Source organism: Eschscholzia californica, unplaced genomic scaffold (assembly GCF_041429995.1).
Source record: "Eschscholzia californica isolate CP2 unplaced genomic scaffold, dmEscCali1.0.p SCAF_1, whole genome shotgun sequence".
NCBI classification, from domain to species: Eukaryota; Viridiplantae; Streptophyta; class Magnoliopsida; order Ranunculales; family Papaveraceae; genus Eschscholzia; species Eschscholzia californica.
This window is the reverse complement of record NW_028238198.1, coordinates 3,762,851-3,780,952: the sequence shown is the minus strand read 5'-3', so window position 1 is coordinate 3,780,952 and position 18,102 is coordinate 3,762,851. Positions and strand designations below refer to the sequence as shown.

At 36.3% G+C, this 18,102-nt stretch overlaps 2 protein-coding genes, 1 long non-coding RNA gene and 1 pseudogene across 4 annotated transcripts in view; 3 read left to right on the top strand and 1 right to left on the bottom strand.

Annotated features, from left to right (window-relative positions):
- Positions 1–221: 221 nt before the first annotated feature.
- Positions 222–18,102, bottom strand: part of LOC147563345 (uncharacterized) — a 58,534-nt gene continuing 40,653 nt past the window's right edge. The window contains exons 2-3 of the long non-coding RNA XR_015223847.1: positions 767–1,084; positions 222–674 (exon numbers count right to left, since the gene is read on the bottom strand). This is a non-coding gene — a long non-coding RNA (uncharacterized LOC147563345). The remainder of the gene's footprint in view (positions 675–766; positions 1,085–18,102) is intronic.
- Positions 10,547–12,292, top strand: LOC147563348 (putative F-box protein At1g32420). Its single transcript, XM_086636851.1, has 2 exons — positions 10,547–10,674; positions 10,790–12,292. The coding sequence occupies exon 2, from the start codon at positions 10,806–10,808 to the stop codon at positions 12,054–12,056; it is 1,251 nt and encodes a 416-aa protein (XP_086492977.1). The 5' UTR covers positions 10,547–10,674; positions 10,790–10,805; the 3' UTR covers positions 12,057–12,292.
- LOC147563347 (putative F-box protein At2g02030) lies at positions 12,770–14,600 on the top strand. Its single transcript, XM_086636840.1, has one exon. It carries the CDS (start codon positions 12,770–12,772, stop codon positions 14,354–14,356), a length of 1,587 nt encoding a protein of 528 aa, XP_086492966.1. The 3' UTR covers positions 14,357–14,600.
- On the top strand, positions 14,595–17,364 carry LOC147563346 (pentatricopeptide repeat-containing protein At5g48910 pseudogene; annotated as a pseudogene). Its single transcript, XR_015223830.1, has one exon. The product of XR_015223830.1 is annotated as a pentatricopeptide repeat-containing protein At5g48910 pseudogene (transcript).

The following is an 18,102-nucleotide window of genomic DNA, read 5'->3' as shown; positions in this document are numbered from 1 at the left end:
CAATCAAAGTTTGTCATGCCTAAAAAGTTTTATTTGTGACAAAAATTCACCTTTTGTTACGCGTGATAGGGTTATTTATCGTAAGCATAGTATCCCGATCTTCATGAAAGGTGGTAATAAAATTCTGGTGAAGGGCATATGGACTTTGGTGAATTAAATTTGACCTTGATTGTATTAATCGAAGTAGTGTTTTTTCGTTACTCTGTTCACAAATTCTTTCTGAAAGAAAAATTATCATAAGCAGCCCAAAGACAAAAAAAAATACAATGAAGAGAAGAAAACCAGAAATAACCTTCGATAACTAATAAGGCGATCTGTCAATCAGGAGGCTGGTGTTCACAAAACATCTAAAGTACCAATCGATTTAGTGATCTATAAGACACCATCTCACTCAACCAACTTAGTAGTAAATTTGTAATGATCAAGTCCTTACTCCATCAGATGCATTCAGGAATATCCATAGTCGCCCCCATTACTGCTATATGCGTCCCTTAAGCCAAATTTTGTGAGGGTTCATGTGTAAAAGAGGCGCATTTAGCAATAATGGGAGGCGTCTTTAGAACTTCCGGTGAGTTGACTTTCTCTGGACTGATTCAAGGGCAACTTCATTATATCCAGACGATGAGACGAGCTCCTATATCTCTCTTTCTTCTTCTCATTATATATGATATAGACTACAAAAAAAAGGGAACCAGTAAGTACCTAAAGAGAAATAAGTTGATTAGTCCTACCGAAAGTACAAATAGATTATCTAGTAGATACAGACCTCTTATATGAGAGTAGCCGAAGAAAGAAATGAAGTATCAAAACTAAAGGAAGTAGGTATCAAGGCCCAACTCAATATAATGAGAGCCGACGCTGAAAAGCCAACGGCAACCCGTCTGCCAAATTTTGCGAACTTGGGGTAGTCTTGGCGAAGAGTGATGGTAAGAACAGATACGGTGAAGGCAAAGTTGATAGCTAAAACGAAAAAATGGAAAATAGAAGGTTGATGATCAAGGAATAATAATGTAGGAATTGGGTTTCCATTTACCTCTTGGAAAGGAAGTTGGACAAGTAGTAGAGCGCTGAGAAATGAGATAGACTTTTCGTCAACTTGGTGGAGGAACAAACTTTCATTTAAATATGTGGTAAAGGCTCAATTCAAGGAGGAGATTTAGATATTTGTATTTGTCGGTTTGTGTGTAGTCTTTGTCGTTCTCCCGTGACTTGACTCAATCAAATGTGTGCATTTTGGAGCAAGTTGCATATTTAAATAGGGTGGCCCTAAACATTTAAATTTCACCAATGTCAAGTAGCATCAGGGCCGGCCCTGACTTTTCGGTGGCCCGAAGCGAGGTCTGAAAATGTGGCCCTTTCTATCAAATTGTAAAATGTATTACATGAAAACCGTAAGTACTGCAAAATATTTTCATCATATTTATAAACAAAATAGTTTTTTTTGATGATTACAATCACTGAAATTTTGTTCTTTTGAAATTTTTCGATGCAAAGTCACTAATAATCGTCGAATAATCAAAGATTGTTAGACATATCTTTCTCAATAGATTATATAGCTAACCCGTTTAACCTTTCTTGCGACATAGTAGATCGAATATAAGACTTAATCAACTTCAACTTAGAAAAACTTCTTCCTGCAGAGGCAACGGTAACTTGTATAGTCAACATAATTTTATAAGAAACCCATGTGTTCGGGTAACAACCTTTCTTATCTTTCAAATAATCTATCAATTCAAATGGTCTTTTGATCTCATTTGGTAAAAGACGCTTCAACACTTTCGGTTCAGAAAATAAGTCTAGTCCGTCTATGTCATATGACTCATTATGCTTGAAAAAGGTTTCAAAGCGAACACATGAATCTCTCAAATCACCATCATCTTGGGAGTTTAACTTTTTTAGCTTAAACAGAAAACCAAATATTTATTGTACTTCTGAAATTGCTCGAATCTGCTCTTAAATGAACAAAGAGCATAACCTAATATGTATATGAAATAATTAACTCTAAATGCTTGTGCAGCCGACATTGGTGGATCTTCACACACATTCTCATCAAACTGTTTCTTTCTTCGAATAATACGTTTTTTCCGAAATGTTGCTTCAACTACCATCTTAATGGCAATCTCTTTAGCTTCAATCATGTCTTCAAACCCCACTTCTCTATATCTTCAAGATAACGAATGGGTCCGTTCAATTTCTCTAATGCAACATCGATAGTTATTTCTTCAGCTTGAAGTGTTTTGCTAACAGAGTTTACCCCAAACAATATATTATGCCAAATAACCGAGCTCAAAAGGAATTCAAAATTTTCACAAGTCTTGTTCTAATATATTTTCGGCATCATGAACTGTTTTTGAATCATCACTTGTCTCCACCAATTCTTCTAAAGCTTCTAGTAATTATGATTAAAGATTAGGTTTTCATGAATAGTTTTTCGCTAACTTAATAAACCCTACACCATCTATATATTGTCAATTTTGTTATAATATATAACAAGAAAGAGAGGGAGTAAATAAATAGAAATTTAGATTTAGATGAATTTAATAAACTCTACAACATCTAAAGGTCATATATTTATATATAATAAGAAGGAGAGAGAGAAAAAGTAAATAAATAGTAGAAAATAAGATTTATTCTATCTTAAATAAGACAATAACTCAATGACTTTGAAGAATTCAAGAAGGGAAGGTGACTAGGTGACTAAGTGAGATGAGTAGATGACAATGGATCTCCCATCCCGTAGTGGAGAAGAAGAGGGTGTTCTCGGGTCCGGGTTGACACTTTGGCTTGATGAAAGAAAAGGATATTGGGATTTCATGATTTGGATATTCAAATTTCAAAAAACATTTTTTTTCATGCCAAGCAAACTGTTGGGCCCACCAATCATTTAAAGATCATCAAATTTGGTGGCCCTTTTTACTTAACCTTTGTTAAATGAGGCCCTTATAATTTTCTTAGAGAGTTGGGCTTCTTGTATATTTCTTAAAGAAATTAATGACTTTGGTGGCCCCCAAAAGCCGGTGGCCCGAAGCAACGCTTTGTTCGCTTTGGCCCAGGGCCACACCTGAGTAGCATCTGAGTGGTGGATTCCGTCCAAATCCTAGAAAATACGAAGTTTTGTACCGAATGAAAAAAGATTGCAAATACAATAATTAATGAGAGAAAATTATTAATACAACTACATTATTTAGTACAGAGTATTATAGATGTATATATCAAATCGAAGACGGAGCCAAAATTATACGTTAGATAGAACTACTATAGATTAAAACGGCATGAAAGAAAAATTGATTTGCATTAATAATTTTGAAAAAGACAATTTCTAGTGTAAATACAATAGTTTAACTATACATGTTAGTTGTTAAGTCAATGTTAGTTGTCAAGACAATGTGAGAGAGTTTGAACCTAAGACCTCTTATGCCTTACCTAATACAACAACCCCTACTCTTAACAAAAAAAAAATAAAAAAAATAATACAACAACCCCTAAGCTACCCCTATTTTTATGACAGAGTAATACACCTACCTACACACATATATTTTCTAACTAATATTAAAGAAGGCGGAGCGAAGTCAAGAGGAACAGTCGCACCTCCTTATCTGCCGCCCTACATCCGATAGAGATGTTATAAAATATCTCTAGCAATGAATATGAATATCCTATCTTGAGCAAATGTCATCCCCTAATTCTTACACCTTATATCTCTCTTATTATCGCTTTGGACAAATTTAGTTTTATTGGTTGTGTCTGAATGTCAGATAGCTTTCAACTTCTTTTAGATGTGATTATATAGGATTTTATTTTGCCATTATTTGTACCAATAATTCATCCTTTCACTATATCTATAATTTTATTTCAGTGTATTTTATTATCTTACGAGAGTATAATTATTTATTTTATTTTTTTTGATGAAATGGCACGGAATTTGTTAAACACTTTTTTACATGATCTTATTTTTTCCCGTAAACATGTTTTGCCCAAAAATTTGCATCCTATTATGGTCTTGCTCTTACAAACTTAGGAAGTAAAAATATAGTGTTCAAGATCTAACAAAAGTTTCTCAACTTATAGAAAATAACAAATGGAACGAAAACATAATACGGGACATCTTTGATGAAAATACCAAAAACTTGATAAGAACAATTCCAATCAATCAGGAAGGTAACGATGAACTGAAATGGGCTTTAACTGAATCTGGAAACTTTACGGTCAAATCGTTATACAATCACTTGAGAAGAGGAAATATCGACCCGAATCCCGATCAAACCAATTGGAATTTTCTTTGGGGGCTGCCTGTTATCCCCAGAATTAAGATCTTTCTCTGGAAAATATGCAACAAGGCGCTGCCGGTTAAAGGCAGAATAGGAAAATACATAGGAAACAATATGAACTGCCACATATGCAATGAAATAGAGACAATGGAACACGCACTTCTTCATTGTCCGGTGGCCAGGAATATCTGGTTCCACTTTAATATCATTTCAGGCAACATTGAATCTATAAAAGATTGGATTTTCGCGTGGAACAATTCTACTTATAGATGAAACAATCCAAATAAAACCCATTCTGTGGATTATATGGAAAACTAGATGCAATAGTTGCTTCCAAAGAACCAAAACCGAGACATCAAGCATCATCAACGCTATACAAAATTACCCGGAAAATAATAATGAAATTATAAAGGAAAAAAATAAAGTTACCGGAAAATGGTCCCCCCCAACAGAACCGTTCTTAAAAATCAATGTTGATGCCTCCTTCACGAAGATTGATGAAAGCATAGGCACGGGATTAATTATTCACGATCACAAGGCTACATTCATTGAAGCCGCGGCCGCTTACACTAGAGCTAGAAACAGCGAAGAGAGCGAAGCTATAGCTATTTGCAAAGGTATGGAATGGGCAATACATAGAGATTACAAGCACATTATCATCGAAAGTGACAGCTACAACCTCATACAACACATCAAAGATCGAAAGCATTCGATAGGGTGGCAATCAAAGATCCACATCCAGAACATTAGAAATATGACGAGAAGCTTTGAGGGTGTCTCCTTCCAATATATAAATAGAACGATGAACTCTCAAGCAGATGCTTTAGCGAAGTGGGCGAGAAGAAAGAAAAAAGAAAAGATATGGAAGCAAGTGCCTTATTTTCTTATTAAAAAGTACTGTAAGGATATTTTATTTTAGTTTATAAATAGCAGCCTATTTCAACAAAAAGTGTGCCACCATTATCTCATAAAAAAATAAAAGTATGCCACCACTATATACATTAACCAATATAAAATCAAACCTAACTTAACTACGTTCAATTACAATAAAATTTATCTATACAATTAAACAGTGTCTTCTCAGGATGAACGACATTTGCCAATGAATAAAATGAAATTGATTTCATGTGAAAAAAATTTGGTGGTGACACATTTTTAGTCGATAATTGGATACAAAATTGATCACCGCCCATTTTCACGATGGCCATTTAATTGTTATTAACAAATTCCACATAGTTGCATTGTTAGAGAGGAAAGAAAAGTAGTTATGCACGTGGAGTGAAACAAATTTATCACAAAGTCAACAACCATTGGTTGGAGTGGTAAGAGGTTTAGTCTTCCACCCTATAGGTCAAAGGTTCTAGACACGTTGACAATTTCAAGAAAAAAAAAACAAATTTATCACAAAGAGAAACCAATTTAAAAAAAGAACCCATGATAAAGCATGATGAGACAACTCAGCTTAAAATTTCTAAAGAAAAATAAGACCATCAAATGTATAGTTTTTATAGATGCAAGAAAAATAAAATACAAGAAAATCGAATATCTTGTGATCGATGATTCAAATTTCAGCAGGAAAATCAAACGTGGATAAATTGCCAAACAATGCAAAATAATTGATTACTCGACTTGCGTAAATGCTATGAAAGTGGAGTAAAGTTTGCTGCAATATTTATGTCTGACCAAATTAATGTCATTATTTTGTTTTAACACCATATATACCTATCTACTTTTTTTTGTTGTTAAAAGTATATACCTATCTACTTGCAGCATACGAAAATAAACTCAACTTACTAAACCTTTCTCCTAAACACGCATAACTACAGACTACTTAAATCATGAATAGATGTTAAATAAATACTTAAACGGGCTAGATATAGAAAATCTATCTTAGGAGCTCCTTTGACATGTTCATCTTCTAAATTTAAAAGACTGTAGTGGCAGATTGTGTAGTGGCAGATTGAGAGTAGATCCTGAAGACAGAAGATTCATCAAATTTATCAAAACCTAGAAAATAAAGAAGACTCAAACTACACCTTAGAAGAACTCAAAAGAAAATTACAACAAATAAAAAAGAATATGAGAAGTATCGTGAACCCCTAATCCTTGAAAAGCTTTAATTTAACGCCAAACAAGATCAAATTCTCTCTTCCTTCACGTCGATAATGGGTCTGATTTTGGTCTCTGACTCTGTGCATACCTATCTCTTCAACAAGTGAAAGTATTTGGTGATGCAGGCAAAGAGTATTAGATAAAAATCTATTTTTTTAGGTGACTAATGGGGAGAGTCAAGAAAATATTAAAGAAGATTACAAATGGAGGGGGGTTACTGAAAACAAATAATTAAAGAAAACTGAAGGGGAGATGGGGAGAAAGGCGTTAGGGCTTTCACAAAGAAGAAACGAAGTTGTAAAAGGGCGCGGATCAAAAAGGTGATCTGGATAGTTAAAAGTTTTCTTAATTAAAATGAACGACCGAGATTAAAATATAAAATGGGGACCAAAAGCAGAAATTTTTCAGAGAGGATAAAAATATAAAATTGACCCCTAAACAATATCCATAATTGAAAAAGGATGTTTGTCTCGTTTTCCCTTCTGTTTTATATATAGATAATAAATTATCCTTGTGCAGTTTATCTTATTAGGAGATGGTACTCCCCTACTAACAAAGTTGGTTTATTAGCTTTTGATTTCCACAAAAACCTACATATTTAAGTATGTAATCACTAGTCAAACACTCATGGAGGGTTTGGCGTACACTTTCAACAGCTACGAGAATTTGCCTAAAAAATTGAGGTAAAATCATGCTCAAATTTGAAATAGAGATATCGGCCGAATCAGATTGTCCACGTGGGACTTTAGCGTCACTTGGGTGCCTTTCTTTAGACAGATGGTCAGTTGAAAGTGACTGAAGGCATCCACGCAATTGCTCTTCGTACTCTTTCTCTCTTTTGCGAAAGGCGTCCGAGCACCCTTATCTTTCTCTCTCGACTTTCTCTAATCTATTTCAGAGGTCTACCTAATTTAATGATGATTCAATCAAGATAACACCCAAAATAGATATTTCTCTTCAAAAATAAGATTATAAAGTATTCGATCAAGATTACCAACCTTCATACATCTCAAAACACCTTAAAAAAATCTCAGGAACCCCTGAAACAACAATCTTCTAGCAAGATTAGACCTAAAAGATCTCGGACTGGGGTAGATTTTTTATTTCTGTTTTATTATAGATTAGCCATGAATTATGTCAAGGGTTACACTCGGTGCGTGGCCAGCCGTTTGGTAACGACCATTCTAGTTTACCCGGAATGGGGTCCGGAGAGGATGAGAGTTGGGGTATTCCGACCCTTGGAGTGATTAGGGGACTGACCCAATGCCATGCTTGTTTATTTATTCTACTAAACCACTGGTGTGTGTGGTTTGAATTCTGTTGTGATTGATACTTACAATGTTTTCACCGAAATAAGAGAGGGTGTTTACCCGAGTTTTCCTAATAAGAAAATACTAATTCCCTGAAAGTGGACACTTGTAAAAGCTTGGCTTTAAACTGGGTTTACCCTACCTTGAGACATGAGAACGCTCTTCTCCTTTGGGTTGATGGGACCTTTAGGAGGGCTCTGTTCTTGTAGCTTTGGGAGCCTATCAGATCATTTAATACTATTATAGGTTCATGTATATGTTTGGGTATTCTTCGAATGGTCAATGAGTTACCTTGCGAGGAAGCGTCAGATCTGGCCGGAGATAAGACGCGCCTCAAGATGAGATAATTGTATCGCCGTGGGTATATGGCTCTGCTACACGACGATGCTCTTATAGTCGTCTGGGTAAGTCATGACATATTCTAAGCGTATCATTGTTTGGGTGAGATTTACTATTCGATGCGTATTGAGATCACAAGCCAGCCCGATGGGCGATGATGACGAAGGGAGAGTTACGGAAGCTCTTACCGGGGTATTACGTGGATCCATGTGTACACTGCAGTAGTCAAACGTTCGATAAGGCGCCGCCTGCCTACGCACTAACAAAGGCCGAACGGTTCTTCCTAGCCGAATAGTAGGTGACCCCGACTGAGGGCGTATTCAGTCGTGATCTTGGTAAGCTAGAAGAATTATCTTGCTATATTGCTTTGCTTCGTGTGCATATTGATATCTCTGTATATATCTGTATATATGTAACACTTATAACTATGAATGTATTAAAATGTTGATGTGTGTGGTTCGGGTAGGATGTCTAGGTATCCTACTGAGCTGACCTTCGGGTTATCTCATTCCTATTTGTTGTTGTTCAGTTGCAGGTATTGGTGACCCGGAGTGACATAGTTTACTTCGACGGTTCACATTATGTAAGATTGTAATTTCCATTATATTTTCAACATAATCACAACGTTAATATTATATATGTATCATCTAGAATAGTTAGGATCGTTCTCTCACTTATTTGCGATTGTACACATGTAAATAGTATGCACATTATCACTTTTTATTTGATGCTATTGATATTTAGAAGTTTATGAGATATGTATGAATGTTTGACAGGTTTTTCAGGTTTGATATGTTCAATTTATAGAGGAGACTCTGTCCAAATTCAGTCTCGTCTGTGAATTTTTCATATACATGAATTCAAATTGTTTTTATCTTTATGAAAACTATTTTTGGGTTACATATATATTCCGAGCATATTTTCGAAAGGTTTAAACTATATTTGATTTTCCGCTGTGTTTGTTCTCGATTTGTAACCCGTGATTAGAGTTTTGGCTTGGGTTTATATTTGAAACTGGTTTGAGTTAGTATTAGGCCGAGTTTCTTTTATAAACTGCCTGGCAAACCGTGATTCGGAACACGGGGCGTCACAGCAGATCCCAAAATGCCGACAGTTGGAGAGAAATTAGTTCTGGTAAAGGAGCCGATCCTTTACCATGACCTCAGGTGGACAAATGAACTTAAAAATTGTCCACGTATTTAGGTTTCATGGGCAATTTAACCAATGCTTTTTGTTCTTCGGTCAAATTTAATTTAAGCATATTTCCAACTTGTAACAGTATAGGGCAAAAGTTAATAGTTTGACCTATACGACCACGTGAAAGAACAAAAATGGAGTAACTTTTCGAAACGTAATTCAACCAAGACTAATTGAGTATTAGATAACTTCAGATTCATCCTTTTAGGAAGAGGATTTGCAATGGTGAATTCAACTCCCACTCTCCCAAAAACCGTCCGTTGTCGCACATCATCCTGATAAGTACGCTTGTAATTTCCGAGATATGGTGTCAACCTGTTGATAGTGGTACTGTTTAGGTGCCACCTGGGTATGTCATTCATTTCAATCCAAAACCACAATTTATCAAAGTTGTGATCAATTGGGGCTACCTAGGCTTGATATTCCTGCAAAATAATTAATTCGTCCATGATAACCCACGGGGAACGATTAACGGCCATTTCCAATTCCATGCTTATAGATAGGGGTGTGAATCGGTTCGGGTCGGTCGATACTGGAGTTCTAACTTCATCGGGGCGGTCGACTCAGACACAAAATGTTGGTGACCACCTATTTATTCGGACGGTCTCGGACAGTCACTTTTAAGAATTGTTTGTCCATTGACCGTTTATTTTATTGGGCCAGTTGGACAGTCTCAATTTGGGCTTTCCACTGACAATTTACAGAAACTTATAACTTTATTTTCATCCGCGTTAAACAACCCTCAAACAACAAATACGAAATGAACCATTAAGTATGAACGAAACCAATATATAATTAAGTATGAATGAAACTAGTGAGGACTACTAAAGATTCAGAAAAAAAAAATATAACACTAAGTTATACAGACCTTCGTAGTACGATGTTCGGAGCAAAACTTCGAATGGATGGAAAGATTCAGAGAGAACGATATAAATGAAGGGATTCAGAAAGAGAACGATCATCTTAAGTCTATAAAATCTGATGTTCTATAACCTCTGAAAATGAAGACGGATTTATTCAGTCACTAGTACTAATCGGGTATTTAGACGGGTATTTAGACGGGTCATATTGATCGGACATAGAATTTTAACGGTGACGGCCCCCAACATAAAGGAAGGTCACAACTCCTCCATTACCAAGTTTCCAATTTTATTCCTTAACAAAAAAAAAGTTTCCAATTTTATTCTTTCAACATAAAAAGAAAAAAAAACAAAAAAAAAAAGTTAACAATTTTATTGAATTCCGAGCCGTAAAAAATGAAGGGTAAGATTTCAAAGGCCTTGGGCTAATAAAACCCTAAAAATTCAGTGCTCGGACCTAACCGAGCAACAAGTAGACGCGGAATTGACGACCGACTGGCCAACCCGAGCGATCAACCTCTCAGCTGGAATTAAGTTCTTTATACTCTTTCAAACTCTCTTCTTCATATAATAGTTGCTTCAGGGAAGGTGAGTGACTGACAATGGTATTGAATTTCTCCTAATTAATTAAATCAAGGGTTTTAGTGTTCTTTTTCTACATGATTTATTAATTAACTGTGTATATATTTATGGTATGGATCAGGTAGTGAGTGGTAGGGATGATTTTTAGAGGTATGAAAGGTGCTTTTAAACTGTCGTCGTTCAAAAGAAAGAAACCTAAACCTAATGGCAATGGAGAGAAGAAGACCTCCAAAGGAAAAGGTATTATTATGATGAAAAAATCATCTTCTTCTTCTTCTTCTTTTGGTATCGTTAGATGTACTAGTACTGGTAGTATTTGTAGTAGTGATTGGTTAGTAATTGAGATACTAAGTAGGCTCCCAGTGAAATCCCTTTGCCGTTTCAAGACTGTTTCTAAAAGATGGTGCTCATTCATTCAAAAAAATCAAGTATTGATTGATATACACCTCACCCGTTCAAAACAAGAACGTCCTCGCCTATTTATGGTCGTTCCTGTACCACTCACCGAGGAACAACAAGAAACGCGAAAGAGTTACGAAGGTACCTTAATCATTGACTCTTGGCCATATAAGGAATTCCACATTACAGCTCAACTCATCTTTGAAGAACACAAAGATAAAGATAAAGAAGAAGAAGAATACAATGGTGGCGGCTGCCCCCACTCCAACAACACAAAACTAAAGCTATTGGTTGACACGGTAAGAGAGATTGACTCGTCTTCTTACGATGTTATTTCGAAACCTCTAAACGGTTTAATCTGTCTCATCGAGAAGACTAGAGAATATGCTACTCGTGTATACAATATCGGCACCCGAGAAATGTCACCTTGGTTTCAATCATCGTTGAGAGTTGGACAACCATATCTCAGTAATTGTATCCCTTGCTTCAAGTTGGACCATAATGTTTTTGCATCCAACCATGCAATCGGTTTTGATCCTGCCACTAATGAACACAAATTGGTTTGTGTGTGGCAAATGATGTCCAATGTCACGGGCATTTATTTTATTTGTGAGGTTTTGACCATTGGGGGACAAGGTAATAATAATTATAGATGGAGAAGGATCACAGAGGTCCCGCCGTGTATCCTAAACGAGGATTTTGTTTACGTGAATGGTGTTATCTACTGGACCAATACTTCTCTCTGTCGTTCCGCGTCAAAACATGATTATCATCCCGTGTACTTAGTGGCATTTGATGTAGGAAGTGAGAAGTTCAGAACAGTCACAATCCCTGATTTCATTCCTTGTCACCCTGGGGTTGTATTTGGTGATGAGATTGTTAAGTTATTTGAAGTGGATGGAAGTTTAGCTATGGCTGTTAAACTGAACAGTTGTACGTTCAAGATGTATATATACGAAGATAACACTAAGTTATACAGACCTTCGTAGTACGATGTTCGGAGCAAAACTTCGAATGGATGGAAAGATTCAGAGAGAACGATATAAATGAAGGGATTCAGAAAGAGAACGATCATCTTAAGTCTATAAAATCTGATGTTCTATAACCTCTGAAAATGAAGACGGATTTATTCAGTCACTAGTACTAATCGGGTATTTAGACGGGTATTTAGACGGGTCATATTGATCGGACATAGAATTTTAACGGTGACGGCCCCCAACATAAAGGAAGGTCACAACTCCTCCATTACCAAGTTTCCAATTTTATTCCTTAACAAAAAAAAAGTTTCCAATTTTATTCTTTCAACATAAAAAGAAAAAAAAACAAAAAAAAAAAGTTAACAATTTTATTGAATTCCGAGCCGTAAAAAATGAAGGGTAAGATTTCAAAGGCCTTGGGCTAATAAAACCCTAAAAATTCAGTGCTCGGACCTAACCGAGCAACAAGTAGACGCGGAATTGACGACGACGACCGACTGGCCAACCCGAGCGATCAACCTCTCAGCTGGAATTAAGTTCTTTATACTCTTTCAAACTCTCTTCTTCATATAATAGTTGCTTCAGAGAAGGTGAGTGACTGACAATGGTATTGAATTTCTCCTAATTAATTAAATCAAGGGTTTTAGTGTTCTTTTTCTACATGATTTATTAATTAACTGTGTATATATATATTTATGGTATGGATCAGTTAGTGAGTGGTAGGGATGATTTTTAGAGGGATGAAAGGTGCTTTTAAACTGTCGTCGTTCAAAAGAAAGAAACCTAAACCTAATGGCAATGGAAAGAAGAAGACCTCCAAAGGAAAAGGTATTATTATGATGAAAATATCATCTTCTTCTTCTTTTGGTATCGTTAGATGTACTAGTACTGGTAGTATTTGTAGTAGTCGTAATGATGATTGGTTAGTAATTGAGATACTAAGTAGGCTTCCAGTGAAATCCCTTTGCCGTTTCAAGACTGTTTCTAAAAGATGGTGCTCATTCATTCAAAAAAATCAAGTATTGATTGATATACATCTCACCCGTTCAAAACAAGAACGTCCTCGCCTATTTATGGTCGTTCCTGTACCGCTCACCGAGGAACAACAAGAAACGCGAAAGAGATATGAAGGTACCTTAATCATTGACTCTTGGCCATATAAGGAATTCCACATTACAGCTCAACTCATCTTTGAAGAACACAAAGATAAAGATAAAGAAGAAGAAGAAGAATACAATGGTGGCGGCTGCCCCCACTCCAACAACACAAAACTAAAGCTATTGGTTGACACGGTAAGAGAGATTGACTCGTCTTCTTACGATGTTATTTCGAAACCTCTAAACGGTTTAATCTGTCTCATCGAGAAGACTAGAGAATATGCTACTCGTGTATACAATATCGGCACCCGAGAAATGTCACCTTGGTTTCAATCATCGTTGAGAGTTGGACAACCATATCTCAATAATTGTATCCCTTGCTTCAAGTTGGACCACAATGTTTTTGCATCCAACCATGCAATCGGTTTTGATCCTGCCACTAATGAACACAAATTGGTTTGTGTGTGGCAAATGATGTCCAATGTCACGGGCATTTATTTTATTTGTGAGGTTTTGACCATTGGGGGCCAAGGTAATAATAATTATAGATGGAGACGGATCACAGAGGTCCCGCCGTGTATCCTAAACGAGGATTTTGTTTACGTGAATGGTGTTATCTACTGGACCAATACTTCTCTCTGTCGTTCGGCGTCAAAACATGATTATCGTCCCGTGTACTTAGTGGCATTTGATGTAGGAAGTGAGAAGTTCAGAACAGTCACAATCCCTGATTTCATTCCTTGTCACCCTGGGGTTGTATTTGGTGATGAGATTGTTAAGTTATTTGAAGTGGATGGAAGTTTAGCTATGGCTGTTAGACTGAACAATTGTACGTTCAAGATGTATATATACGAAGATGATGATTACAAAGAGGAGGAGGAGGAGATCAATGATACGTTTAATAGTTCTTCTTGCAGGAAGAACGGAAAATGGAGTGAAGTAAGAAATATCTCATTGCCTTTCTATATGGAGGAATGTCAACGTGTTACATTCGATACTTTCATAGGATCACAGGACAAGGTTTTCGTAACATCATCTGTTTGGGGTCCAAGAAAGAATAAATTTATGTCTTATTGCTACAATTGGAAGATGGGTAGTTGGGCAGAGGTTGATTTAAGTACAATCCCGTCGTCAGTTCCACAAATATGCAGTAATAGCTTTTCTACTATTTTCTCCGAAAGTCTTTTGTCCCTTAACAATCAAAATGCCCTATAATACTACTGCGGTAGCGGAGGAATCAGCTTCACTTTGTCTAGAAACTTTAGCCTTTTCTTAACTTATGTTTGCATTCTGTTTCGCTTAACTTAATACTACCTTGTTTGCCTTCTTCGTAAAGGTTGTTGGCGTTGTAACTTAGTACTTTTTATGTAGCTGTTTTCTTATTAATTACCACATTTTGTAATTACATCAATTTAGGATCTTGTTTTAATATAAATTCTTTGTTCTAGAAGAAGATTTAGTAACTCATTGGAGTACCTTTATGTGCTTTTCGAGCTATCTCTCTACAACTATATAAAGAGATTTTCCCTTTCATAAAAACAGTTTATTGTAAAAGATTCATTTTAGTCAAGTCATTGATGATCATGGTATGTTCTACTTGGATGACATCCAACACCAAGTGAACCCACATTTTCACTCATTTTATCACCAATATTCGCCTCCATCAAAGTTAGTAGTATGTCAGTCAAAGTTTTACATGACCATAAATACATCAATTTCAGATTCAAGTATACCATTCTTGGGTTGATGACTAAAAGATTGAACCCCCAATGTTCAAATGTTTCCTTCAATCTCATACTTCAAAAAAAAAAGGGTTTGTTTCAGCAGAAATAGAGTTCATAAAATACCAATAACTTATTCAAATCCACCAAGTAGTCCAGTTTTACCACCATCGTTATCCATGGCAATTCTTAAAAGCCGAGTACTTCTATTCTCCTCCGCGTTGATCAGACACGCATTGCTTCGATCAGACGCGCGTTCATTCGCTCTATTCACCTTCATCTGTAATAGGTGTGTATTTCTTTTCAGTAATCTAGCCATCTTTATCTTATCCTCCCATTCATCTATCAAATTGATGCCATATTGGCAAAATCAGATCTGTACACCTCAGACCTTAAGCCTCATCCCTATTTCCGGAAGAGAGAGGGAGAGAGAGAGAGAGAGAGAATCATTTTCCTTCTGTGAAACACAGTAGTCATTACTCCCCAGTCCCCCTTGCCCCTTGATCTTCAAGCACCCCAATGACTTCAACGGTTAGAATTTCAAACACTTTTCCCGCCACAAATCTCCCCAACACAAAGAAACCAACGCCTACTACAAACACAAACCTCTCCCTCTTACTCCTCTGTTCTCACCTTCATGAAGCCAAACAAATCCATGCCCTAATTATCAAATCCTCTCAAATCTCAGACCCTTACTCAGCTAGCCGACTTGCCGAGTTCTATGCCATTTCAGATCATGGAAGTCTCAAATACGCAGAAAAAATCCTCAATTCTGTTCAAGAACCTTACCCTTTTTTATGGAATACCCTCATTAGAGGAAACCTCAAGAATCAAAACCCACTTAAATCCATTCTTCTTTACGATCAAATGCTTCAGAAATCAGTCCAACCTGATCATTTTACCTTCACTTTTCTTCTCAATGCTTGCACCCAATTACCAGCTCCCGAATTTGGAAAACAGATTCATTCTCAGATAATCAAGCTTGGGCTTGGATCAAATGCGTATATTAGAAACAAATTGATCCATCTTTATTCGATCTCTGGATTGATTTTAGATGCTCGAAAGGTGTTTGATAAAAGTACTGAATTAGATATTGTCGCTTGGAATAGCATGCTTGAAGCTTATGCAGATTGTAGAGATAGAAAATCACTTTATAAACTGTTCGATGAAATGCCTCTGAGAGATGTTGTTTCTTGGAACACAATGATTGGTTTTTATGTGCAAGTGGGAGAATTCAAGGAAGCTATTCTACTTTTTCGGGTAATGCAAGAAAATGGGGAGTTAGCGAACCAAGTTACATTAATTAGTATTCTATCTGCAGTTTCGCATTTGGGTGCTCTTGCTCAAGGTAAATGGATTCATGCTTACATCGACAAGAATAAGATCGTGCTTGATGAAAATCTAGGTTCAGCACTCATAAACATGTACGCAAAATGTGGGTGCTTAGATGGAGCGATTCAAGCATTTCGAGAAACAAAGAAGAAGAGTGTGGATACTTGGAATTCAATGATATCTGGCCTAGCATCAAACGGGCAAAGCATAAAAGCTATCGAACTCTTCTCCTCAATGGAGTCTAAGGGAGTTAAACCCAATGCAATAACATTCTCTTGTGTTCTAAATGCTTGTAGTCATGGAGGTTTGATCGAAGATGGTGTTACAAATTTCAGAAAGATGCGAGAAATTTACAAGATCACCCCAGATATAGCACATTATGGATGCATGGTCGATCTGTTTAGTCGTGCGGGTTTGTTTGATAAGGCAGAGGATATAATTCGAACTATGCCATATGGGCCTGACGTGGTTATGTGGAAAGCTTTATTGGGTGCTTGTAGAATCCATAGAAATTTTGAAATGGGGGAGAGAGCTGGACTTAGACTTATCGAACTGGCACCAAACGATAATGCGAGTTATGTCTTGTTATCGAACATATACGCAATCTCTGATAACTGGGATGGAGTTCACAAAATGAGGAAAATGATGTGGGAAAGAGGCGTAAAGAAAATTCCTGGGTGTAGTTCTATTGAATTGGATGGGGTTGTTCACGAGTTCATCGTCGGAGATATTACTCACGTAAAGAAGAAAGAGATTTATGAAATGCTAGACGAAATGGGAGAAAAACTAAAGCTTGCTGGGTATCAACCTGATACAAATCAAGTTTTGTTAGATATCGAAGAGGAAGAGGTGAAGCAAAGTTCACTTGGACATCATAGTGAAAAGTTGGCAATTGCTTTTGGTTTTATCAGTACAAAACCTAGAACAACCATCAGAGTGGTAAAGAACCTTCGTGTTTGTAGTGATTGTCATTCTGTGATGAAGCTTCTGTCGGAGATATATAATCGTGAGATTGTTATTAGAGATGCAAATCGATTTCATCATTTCAGATATGGATCGTGTTCTTGTATGGATTACTGGTAATATATTTTCTTACAAATTACTTCTTTGTCACATTTTTTATGATGCTCATTATCTGCTTGAAATAAAAAAAGTGTCTTCCTCGTGCAAGTTTTTCTTTTTCGTATCGAAATTTAGTAGCTTTGGACTACCCACCTCTGTGTATCTGGAATGAGAATGAATCTATCAAAGAAGAAAATCACCCGAACTTGAGATTTATATTTACGATTTTTTCATGTATAAACTACAATGCCTATAGAAAGTGAAATAGATGAAAACTCTATTCTCTTTGTCTTTTGGGTTGTTGCTTCAAGTTGAAGTTGATGACATCTAAACTCTAGCCTTTAATCTCAAGTCCCAGACTTCTTCTTGAAAGAATCGAAGCGGAGTAGTTTTTCCATCAGTTTCAACGACTTTGCAAATGGATTTGAGGGTCGTTTGGATTCAGATTGGTTGATCTCCTCAGTTTTGTTCCCATAAACCTTGTCATTTGACCCTTTCAAGAAGGGATTGGTACCACATGTTATCTTTTTCTTTGTTGGGTATTCATGTTAATAAGATGGTTTCTCTCTTTTAGGGTTTGCCTTGCTCTTTTCTTTCTATCTTTGTACATTGCTCTTGGTCACTATATTATCTTTTTTGAATGTTCAAGTTTCCCGATAAATTTGCGGAGTTTTTGTTTTCTATTGTTTGGAATTGACTTTTATTTTAATTTGCATCAATTTACTAGTCTCCCTGAAAACATGAATTTCATATTCTATGATGAAAAAATAAAGCAGAAAACCGACCAGTAGAATACAAATATTTATATAACCTTGCACAAAGTCACACACAGTGTTTTCATTCTCA

What these genes read in the sequence shown, in the direction of transcription:
- LOC147563348 (XM_086636851.1), top strand. Translation starts at nt 10,806, where the DNA reads ATGATTTTTAGAGGTATGAAAGGTGCTTTTAAACTGTCGTCGTTCAAA.
- LOC147563347 (XM_086636840.1), top strand. Translation starts at nt 12,770, where the DNA reads ATGATTTTTAGAGGGATGAAAGGTGCTTTTAAACTGTCGTCGTTCAAA.